This window comes from Tuber melanosporum, assembly GCF_000151645.1.
Source record: "Tuber melanosporum whole genome shotgun sequence assembly, scaffold_80, strain Mel28".
Classification (NCBI taxonomy): domain Eukaryota; kingdom Fungi; phylum Ascomycota; class Pezizomycetes; order Pezizales; family Tuberaceae; genus Tuber; species Tuber melanosporum.
Genome location: NW_003299129.1, coordinates 169818 through 180771, shown reverse-complemented (window position 1 = coordinate 180771; position 10954 = coordinate 169818). Strand labels below are relative to the sequence as shown.

Genomic DNA, 10954 nt, shown 5'->3' with positions numbered 1-10954 from the left:
GAAGGAGAGGTCAAAACGAGACAGAGCAAAGCAAGATGGGCATGCTCCTACAATATCCTTTTCTCCCTCTTTAAAAAGGATTTTCCTTCCAATTGTGAGGTTAACTTGTGGAAGAGGAGAAAATGAAAAACTCAGGCCCGACGAGTGGAGCCAGCAAGCACGGAAGGAAGCCTGGAACTTTTCTTTTGACCAGATTGCCACGGCAGACAGCGCTTCCTGCCTATTTACACTGCAATGTGTGAAGATCACAAGAAGACCCTGGCACTGCTCTGTGGGTTATAGTGTTCTTCGCGCGATGGTTTACCTGATGCCTGATTGGCACGGAACTCAAAGTCCTTGTGCTGGTGAACAATACTTTACTTGTCCCGGTGGCTGTTATTTTTGCGGTCCATCAAACCGAACCTGTTGAGGGCCTCTGTGACCGTAGCCATGATACCTCGCCAAACTCGAGAACCACCATACACAGTAATTGTTGTCACGACGGAAGGATTAACCAACCGCTGTTAAACTTTACTCCATTCACGAGCTTTTTCCCTCCCATTCCATTCTGCCCGCCGCGCCTTTTCTCACTTACCCCCCCCCACCACCACCACCACCACCCACCCCATCAGGGACACCACCTCTCCCACCATAGCACCAATAACTAAAACTACACAGCCAGCTACCCTGACGTGCTCTCGCCTGCTTAGGACCACCCTACCATACATCTTCCCTCTTCCTTCCCTCTCCTCCTCCTCCTCCTCCTCCCTCCTCCCTCCCCTTCCTACTTATTCTCACCTCATGGAGTTCCACACCCCGGCCCCTTCTTTTCCTTTATCCCTTCGAAATACTTGCACCGCTGCTCACCCTCCTCCTCCCCAATGCCTATACCCCTCGTTTACAACACCGAGCACCCCTCGCCGCCACAGTCTTCTTCCGTAACACCCGAAGAGGTAAGGGAACTTCCTCCTCGGACACCCCAATTGACAATGCACACCAAATATTTCAACTCGACAACTTCACCCTCCTCACCTCCCCTCTCTCCAGCCACAACCGTGAATGGGGTAACGGATAGAGCTGAGCTTATCGAGAGAATAAAAGCTGGCCAAACTCCTACTTGGGTCCCTAACCGATCGGTAATTACTACGCTCCTTTCCTCACATGTGCTTGAGCAAAACTATGCTGTGATCTTTCATATTTCTCAGCTCCCTGCTTACTGACTCCTTCGATTTCTAACTTTAATTTCCCAGCATTCGAATTATTACTCTAACCACAGCCCTTTGGAAACACTTTTTATCGACGAACACCCTGACCGTCCCCAGTCTGCTCTCCACCAAGGTGTCTTTACGAATAACGAGTCAAGGAATTTTCAACCGTACCATCCGTCGCCTACGTTCCCTTCCGCTTCATCCTTTCTAAGCAGTCCGAGCACGGGTTACAGTGAATCGTCTCTTACCACATCCTCCCCGTTCAATCGTTATGCTTCCGAGCTCTACCAGGCCAGAACAAAGCATAAAGGCCTTCCGTTCTCTTCCAACTTCGTCCTGAAAGCTGCGACGTCACCGCTGGTTCACTCTTCGAACCCTGGCAATGACAGCAGTAGCAACGAGGGCTCACCCGCTTTGACAGCTGCGGGCGCAATTGACATTCAATATTCCTTCCCGGGTAGAGAAGGTCGACGTGTCTCCCTTCCACCGTCGTCGCTTTCCTCTCTACAACTATCACCGACTACCCCGTCTTCATTACGTCGTCCAAAGGGGGCTGGATGGGGGGATGGTCAGTCGACTTCACCACCTCTTGCAACCCGTCATGTTCGTCGTTTCTCGGGATTTGGGGGTTCAACATCGGATTTGCCGTTTGGGGGTTCTTTGGTGGGATCATTTGAGGAGTCTATACTCAACGGCCGTATGTCGACTACTCCGTCAAAACCTCTCAATTTCGTTGCGCAGATCGGGGTCCTCGGTCTCGGAAAGTGCAAGCCGTCACTAAGGTGCCCGACCCATGTCACTCTTCCGTTCCCGGCCTATTTTTATGCCCTTGGCGATTACGACAGCCCTTCGCCATATGTTGGACAAATTGACCTCGACACAGCCCTGAATATTGCAAACGGAAGGTCTTCGAAGGCTCCTCCAGGCGTTGGGGGGGCATACCGTATTCCGCAGCGTGGACAGCTCCAGATTGTTATCAAAAATCCGAATAAGACCGCGGTGAAACTTTTCTTGGTTCCGTACGATTTGAAGGATATGGAGGCAGGCTCGAAGACGTTTATCAGGCAAAAAAGCTATTCCGTTGGAAACCCGCTACTCTCCGACTTCGCTGGAAACATTCCGGTGGCTATGAAGAGGGAGAAGGAGAAGGACTCGTTGCGTTACCTAATTCACCTGCACATTTGCAGTCCGAGCAGGAGTCGCTACTACTTACATAGGTCGATCAGGGTGGTATTCGCGAATAGGGTCCCGGATGGCAAAGAAAAGCTGAGGAATGAGCTCCTATGGCCCGAGCCCAAATTCAGTCCCTGGAAGTCCGAGAGCTGCGCCCCGACGCCAATTTCCTCCAGGAGACGAAGCACAAGCCTCCATACGAGTTTCCCGGGCGCCTTAGATTCTAGAGCAAAAGGTGCAATGTCTCCCCCACCGATTCCCAAGTTCAGCGCAGTGAATATTGAACTGGTGAGCACGAAGGGCATGGACACCGACTCGGCGAGCGAGATGAGCAGTGACGTGGGTGAGTACGAGAAGATGAGTGTATCTTCGACAATTGGGAGGGTCGAAGGACAAGGGCTTTTGGCGAAGAAACTTAAAGGTCTGGAAGTCTTGACGACGAACAGGCCAAGTATTAGGGGGATGTGGGATATGAAGAATTAAGGTGTTCGATTCTTCCCTGCCAGGCACTAGGGAGGTTCTGATAAGACACCGTAACTCAGTACATACCATAGACTGGTGCTCCTGTCAAAAACCCCTCTGCGATTGCTCATCGCCACTCACATCGCATCCTTTATTTCTAGTCTTGATGCAAAATCTGTTATTTTCTTCTTTTTCCCCGCTCTTCTATTCTATCCTGGGAGGGCTGATTTCTGTCTTTTTTTTATATACCTTTGCCATTTTATTTTATTTTATTTTTGTACATTCACGGGCCCGGAGTTTAATCGGAGGAACAATTCTATCTCATTATGTGTGGTTTGTCATTTCCTTCTTCCTCTCTAGCAAGATATATGAGCTATACTTGCTGTTTTGTATGATGGCGGGAGTTTTTGGCATTGCAGTCTAAATACCTTGTCTCGCCTGCTTACCTGCTTGCTTGGTGTTTGAAAAATTCTTCACTTGATAGTCTACGAGGTGATGCCGAATGCTGTCATTGGCGAGTGGGTGTGGTGGTTTCGTTGCCAAATCACGCCATAAACTTATTGGTACCGCGGCGGCATAGACTATGGCGAATTGGGGGCAGTGCGATGGTGGGTTCCGTTGCAATTTAGCCCACCCGGCTTGACCATCAGTCGAGTCATTCTTCATGATTGAGGATTCGCGGTATGATATCATACGACGGGGTGATTTCATAGTCTAGTTAATTCTCCCCCATGATACGACGACGACACGTGCCCTATCTTCCTCTCCTTCCTTCTCTTGCGCATTGCTTCGCTCGTTGTTATCTTATACTATACGGTAGTCTACTCTCCTCTGCGATCAAACAAACAAACAAACAAACAAACAAAAGTAAGAAGTGAAAAGAGGAGGGGAAGGTAGCCGATTCGGGTCCGCACTTCTCTGCCTCTACTCGTACTCGTACTCGAGTACTGGAGTACCGCCGATATAGGATAAGCGGGGAAAAAAGATATAATACTCAGATGGAATACGTTACGACCAGACCTAGAGCCACGACGAGATACAAACATCCGTTCTTGCATGCGAGGGGGGGGAGGGAGAAGAGGGTACCGCACACGTACCCGTCGATGACCGAAACCAACACCGGAACTAGGACAGATCTCATACCATGCATAATGTACTATAAGTAGCGAAGAAGCGGATTTCGGCGATTTGGGAAGGGAAAAAAAAAAAAAAAAAAAGAAGCAGACAGGGAGAGAGAGAGAATGTTAGGTATGCACTTCCTTCCCCTCCCCCGTAACTGTATCATACGAGCACTATTCTTTCTTTCCCTCCCGGCTCTCCTTTTTCCTTGTTTCCCCTGTTGTGGTACGGTACTTGTGCCAGCACCCCATTTCTCCAACCGGTAGAGGCATTGGCATGGTGGTACGGTAACTTATCGGACTCATCGTTCGTGGCCAGTTTTCGGTACTGTAGTGTTCTTGATTTTGCTTGTTGTCATTTGCCAGTGTGAGCAAATAAGACGATAGGACATTAAATTTTGATAATGGGTTCTTGTTTTCTTTTTTTCTTCCCTTCCCTATTCTTTCCTTATCGTGGGAGTGTGGTCGGTCAAATCCGATAAAAAAAAATAACCACCTCACAAACTCCCCCGGAAGATGGAGGACCATTTACAGGTCTATGACGCAGGGCCGCATTTTGCCGATGACCCCCCCCCCACTTCCCTCCTCCTCTTATCCCTCATTGATCTCCCTGTCCAAAGATAAACCCGCGACTCGGCGAGATAAGCCGGTTAGGGTTAGGGTTGCCTTTTTTGTGTGTGGGGCCCCGCAGACCAGAGTTGCAATATTAGAAAAAAGCTTATTTTTGAGCCGCAGGGGTTGAGACATTTGGGAATGTTTTCGGGGGGTTTTTTTTTTCCGTCCGAGATATCAGTGCTTCTTTTGCTGTTTGGAGGGTATCGTCGGTGTCTGGTTGCCTTTTTGAGAGTGAAAAGAGGCCAGCGGATAGGGAGGTATTCTGGAGTTGCAAGAAATCATTCTGGAACATCAGGTGGGGAGAAGGGGGGGTGTATCTCGGCAAGATAATGGCTTGCCCTAGCTACTGCTGATATTTAATGCAAATCGAAGGAAAGCAGCTATAGGATTTAGCAGCCCCGTGCTCGAGTATGGATTGATGCGCAGGGTCCTCAGACGCTGGAACCGAACGCTCCCAAGGGCGAACCCTTTTCCACCCTTTTACTCGGTACCAGCGGGGGCGGAGGTGGGGAGGGGGATGGGGTGCAGCTGTGAAGGTGGGTTATTGGTCGATGATTTCGGTCTCGTTTGTTCCAAGCAGACCGATCGATTTGGAATGTCTTGTTGTTGTTATATCTGCGGAATTAATGGGGCAAAATATCTCTAATACCATGCAACATCGGGGGGATGGATACGTGAGGGGTAAGTGCGAGATTCTTGACACGATTGATAGTTTTCATCGAAGATTGACTGCGCACTATCAGACCAGTATAAGCTCTCCACATAACAAAGCGACATCATGTTAGAAAGCAGTTTTAAGCGGATGGGAATTTCAGCTGCAATGGTGCATGCTCAGTCACTTTTTCGTTTTTATTTTTTTGTTTCATCACTTTATGTGCTCACTGCTCACCTACCCACCCCTCGAGGTTTTTTGCAAAATTCAGTATCATATTATCATACAGTGAGGGCGTGGTGCCACCCAAATTGCATTTTGTTTCTTTCTTTTTCTTTTTCATTTTTTTTATTTTTGAGTGAAAATTGGTGGCTTAGGGCCAGGGTTGAAGTGTTAGCCTAAATCCAGCATCAGCAAAGGCATGATAATTTATGGTTAATATCATACCGTGGCCTGCCTCCAAATGAGCACTTGTGGGACTGACCCCACATGCCAAGTCACGGAGGCGATGAGGCAGAAAACGACGGTTTCCGCAGTACATTACCATAGCCCAGAACCATGGCTGATCAATAAGCTATTGTACTTGTATGTCTAGGCTCGGCGTGTAATCTGATTGGCTAGATTAGGGTTCCGAAGGGGCATCTACTTGTATTGTGCGTTGACAAAATTAACTGTGATTCAACAATTGGTGGCAACCCACCCCTCTTCATCACCCCGCACTCTCAACAGTACCTAAAATAATTGCTCTAAGTCAACCAAGAAGAAACCATTCTGCTCAATTCTTTTTTTCAATAAACTATGCCTCCTATTCTTTGCAGTCATGACAAAAAACCTATTCCCTCCACACATCTCTCTGAGTTTACCAGGTGGAGGATTCTGAGGTTACATGAGCCTCAGATGAGATATCAGCAAATTTCCCACTACCTTAATACCCCTACACTACTGTCAGAGACACAATTGCAAAGGGACATCAAGAGGGTAAGGAGAATAAGGGTAGAGGAAGACATCCTAAAACTAAGTCATAGGATGATGCTATGGTGGAAGAAGCTCTTAAAAATCGCCATACTACCTATTCTGACATTGCTGAGCAAGTTGCTCCCAATGTTTCTAGTAGGACAGTAAGGAGAAAACTTGAAAAAAAGCATCTTAGAAAGTGGATAGCACAAGAGAGAGTTTATTTGGATGAGGATCTAGCTCAAGAGAGGTTGGAATGGACATTAGCTCATAGGTATTAGACCAAGGAGATGTGGAAAAGAAAGGCATTGTGGGGAGATGAGGTAGCTGTAGAAAGGGGAAAAGGAAAGAGGAGAAAATGAGTTTTCAGATACTCATGTGAGAAATAGAATAAGGATTATGTTGAATCTAAGACTAGGAGAGGGGAAAGAGGGATTAGCCAGATGATGACTGGTTATTTTTATAGTCAAACTCATGGTCTTTTTTTGCCTGTTTTTCCTGATCCTTCTTATGCTAGGAGTGGAGTTACTGGGAAGTCAATTATTGATGTTTATGATTATTATAACTTTCTAGGAATATGGGAGAATATCAGAGAAAAAGCTGGAGAAGAAGTGGTATTTTTTATTATTGACAATGCTAAGACTCACTTGCCTTTTAGGAGATGACTCAGAGGGCAAGGAATTACACTGATGGAAATTCCTGCCTATTCACCAGATTTCAATCCAATTGAAAATATTTGGTCTCTGATGAAAGGTAAGCTTCACAAGCACTACCCTGAGCTATATCTTATGAAGGGTGATGTCAATGTGGTCAAGAAGGCAATAGTAGAGGCTATCACTCATTGTTGAGAACTTCTTGACCCAAAGGTTTTTGATACTTTAGCTGGATCAATGGTGGATAGAATAGAGGCGATTATTAAGGCTGATGGATGGTATACCAAATATTAATTTCTACTATGTATTTACATCTTTTTTTTTTTTTTGGTTTTCATGATAGTGGATTGGTAGGTGAGTGTGGTTGTCATCGCTGAAGATTTTCCTCTGTTGAATCGCGGTTAATTTTGTCCAAACACAATAGCAACTCATGCTCTCCACACCGTGGCTCGCCTATCGCTTGGGGTGCGTTTGGTTGTCGCCGACTACCCACTTTTTGACCTCGGTAATCAAGTTGCGAGAACAGTGTCAAAATGAAGGCTTCCCAAATACTCGTATTGATCTGACCGTGTTCCGCGAATCTTCTTCACTCCCGAGCAGTGTGTATCGTAAAGATATTACAACACCGGCACTGCTCTCAATAATTGGGGTAAAAAATTGAGAAAATAGATAACTAAACCTGGGTGCAGATGTCTTCCTAGTAGTAGTAGTACCGTATTCTTCTTTTGAACCTGTTTTCCAGCCAAACACACTTCTTGGGCCTTGAAAATGCTGTATTATGGCAACTTGAGATTATTTCGGTTACCGTTAGCAACTCACGCTTTGCGATTTCGGGGACTTGAAAAATTCGAGACCACTAGACCCCCCCTAAATGTTGCTGGATGGAGCTTTCCGAATTCTAACATCTTGCCCGGTTGCTTGGGTTCTCGTCCGTGCCCTCTGCCAGAACATAGGGAATTGGGTTCCACGGCTGTCAGCCCTTGGGCAGGGAGAAGCGCCCAAATAGTTTGGCTTTGGTAACTGGCGGGTTGGATATGTAGCGAAGGCGGTCAGGAGTACCAAATATACGGGTACAGTAAGCTGCCTTGTATCGACATGAAGTTGGAGAACTGACCGTGCCACCTTACGCCTCTGCAGGTTATTGTATAGAAATGTTCTCGGACGCACGAAAAATTCCCAGTCGGCAAGAGTAGGATGCCAATTCTCCGTGGAAATCGTACCAAAGTTAATGCACACTGAGAAAGCCCGGACGCGCAACACGCTTCTAATGGTGAACGTATACAATTTGTAAGATCCTTGTCTGAGAGCAGATTGGGGCGGGCGTTTCTTGTTGGGGCTGGTCTTGTTGGGGTTGGGCCTTTAATCACGACGAAGAGACCGCAAATATCGCCAGGTATGAATATATTTTGTCTATAAGGATGTGTTCGGAATCCTCCTTGAATAGGGTGGATCTTTTGAAGTAACTCTTGTGATCGTTGGAAATGAGGGCCTAGTCTGACGAAGCCCAAGTACCCTCTCTTGTACTAACACGGCGATAATAGCTGTAAGCTGGACCGCTCTCGTATCTTGACATGGATTGATGTAAACGTGCAAATTTCCCACTCAATTCCGCAAACCCCGCCCGGGGACAAGAGAGCTCAACAGTTAACTGTGTTGATCCCAAATTGCTGGCATGACCATGAGTGATATTTCGTGACCGAGATCGACCATCCATCGAAAAGGTTAGAGTAAGGAATCTGGCAAGAGAAGAGTTTGTTTCCGCGGGCGGGGTCTCTAGAGTGCCAACTGGTCAGTAGGATAAGATGGCGGGAAGGAGGAGGCATTGCTGTGGTCTCTCAGCGCTTACTTTCTCCGTGGAATTTCGTTGGTGATCCTCGGACCAAACTTAACCACAGTTCTCAAGTGACGGGCACCTTCGGACGGCTACAATCGCCTTTGAATATCTGCTGAGCGTTCTATTCTTGTCAATAATAGGTCAACCGTGCAGAAGGGCGGATACGCCAGACAAATGAAGGAGAGGGAAAAAACGAGATGTCTCGGTAATCACACTTGACTTTTTGAGCGAGTGAGCGTTGTGAACAGTTAAGCCTGGTAAATCAAACCTCCCAATCAAATTAGCTATAGGAAAGGGCTATGCGTCAGAACTAAAAAGTCAATTCCGAGTTGCGCGATCCAAACCGCCAACCGGAGTTGTTCTCTTGGAAAAACCAACTGGACCAACTCCAACCACGCGGCAAGATCCTATGATCAATGCTCTCCAATCTGTTTGAACTAGAGTAAATATGGCCTGATGGACAGGTGTCCGGCGGTAACGGCTAACCGGGATTCGGTTCGTGAGGTAACATCCGGTTATGAATGCAATTACCTGGCGCTGCCCTTGTGGTTCGGAGCTTAGGATAAATCACAAGCACCCATTCGTTGTTCCCCTTCTAAATCACGGCCGTCCGGGCCCACTTGAAGCCTTTGGTACGTGTGAACGGAGTCAGCATGCAAGTAAGCATGTGGCCCAAGTGTTCAGCTCTGAACATGTGCAGTTCCACAATATCGGTATTTGATGTCGAATCACTCCTGAGGGATCTGACGAACGAGCTTGTGAGGGGTAGGTAAATCATAACCCATTCCTCCAAATGACGAAGATGTCTATGTGGGCTATGCTACCTGGCATTCAAATAAGTCAACAGCTGAAGTCGGAAAACCACGGAGCCAACGTGTCCGATTAGAATACGACTTGAAGCTTCTTCTGACGGGAGCCGAATTAATACAAAGGGTTTGCCCTAGTATTATTCATCGCTCCCGGGTTCGGAGGGTTTATGCACGGGTGCGGGTTTTCTGGTATCCTTGTTCTAGTCAACTGAATCGGCAAGTGGGTGTTGAGGGGTCTTGTTCAATTCTAATATCAGGTTGAGATCTCGGCTTCTAGAGCTGGGCCTGTGGGGCATTACGAAGGAAATTATTAAAAGAGAAAATGAAAAGGTGAGTTCTTGATCCTTGCTCGTGATCAATCTTCATGGGCTGTAGCCGATACTGGTAGGATAGCACCAGCGTTAGTAGAAAGGGAAAAAAAAAAAAAAAAAGAGGCTCGAAGCGTTCCACGTTGATGTCTCGGAATACTGTCGGTATTGTGATGTCAAATTGCCTCTGTTACTCTGCCGTTTTTTTTAACAATGGGGGCCGTATCAAAAATTCGCAAAAACAAAAGAAAGTGAAAATATGTTACTGTAAACTAAACTATAGTTAGCACTCATCGACTTGCATTGCGGAGTAAGGATGATGAAGTCTTGTGACCATCCAAGCAGCCCGTGTCATGGTTTTTAGCCATTGGACAATGATAAGACGCACGCAGATAGCAGAGTTTACTCGTACCGTAAGTGACGGAAAACACAGAGAGCTATGAACCTGTCAGGTAGGGAGATCTCCTCCGGGTCACTAGACATCATCGCTTTCTGTTCTTAGCTGCTGCAGCTGTGCTCCTGTTCACTTCTCCGCCGGTGACCCTGACAACAAACTCCGCCCCCATGCTGCAACTTCCGATGCGCTGCGTGTTTGACAGAACCCCGGGTCCCTACAGGGTTTCTGAGAATCACAACCTGGGGTCGGGATTGTTATTGATATTCTTGGCGGGGAAGTTCTTGCCGGAGGATTGCCTTTTAATGCCCCTGCCGAGTGATTACTATTCTACCCCTCGAATACGGCAGCGTACTGTAATTAGAGTGACCGCAGAGCTGCTTCAACCCCGCCGCGGAAAGTTTTTGCCACTGGGACGCACAAAATTGAGATTTCCCCGGGCCTCTCGCGAAGCTGCGGCAAAGGGAGATGGGAGAGCATTATCGTGGTTGAGACAGGGAGTGCCAAAAAGGTCTTCCATGGTCAAAATAATCCATCAAGTTTCCATAGTGGTTTCAGATGCCGGGAAGATCAGCAGGTTGGATACTTGATCAATGATATTATCTTAGGGTTTTCGTGCCCTCGTGCTTCGTGAGAATGTAAAACTCAATATGTTTGTGGGTGCACCCTAAGAATTCGATTAGCAGCCGCGGGAAAAGGGGTGAGGGGATCTCAGAAGTTAGTCCTCACCAAATGGTTTGTTTGTTGTCGATTAGAAATGTCATTTATCTTGCCGGACCCGAAGTGCCACCTGCG

The 10954-nt window shown here is 47.2% G+C and overlaps 1 protein-coding gene; it reads left to right on the top strand.

Annotated features, from left to right (window-relative positions):
- Positions 1–758: 758 nt before the first annotated feature.
- Positions 759–2843, top strand: GSTUM_00011229001 (uncharacterized protein; the record flags this gene model as incomplete). XM_002841787.2 has 2 exons in its annotated part: positions 759–1115; positions 1230–2843. The coding sequence occupies exons 1-2, from the start codon at positions 861–863 to the stop codon at positions 2841–2843; spliced, it is 1869 nt and encodes a 622-aa protein (XP_002841833.1). The 5' UTR covers positions 759–860.
- Positions 2844–10954: the final 8111 nt, after the last annotated feature.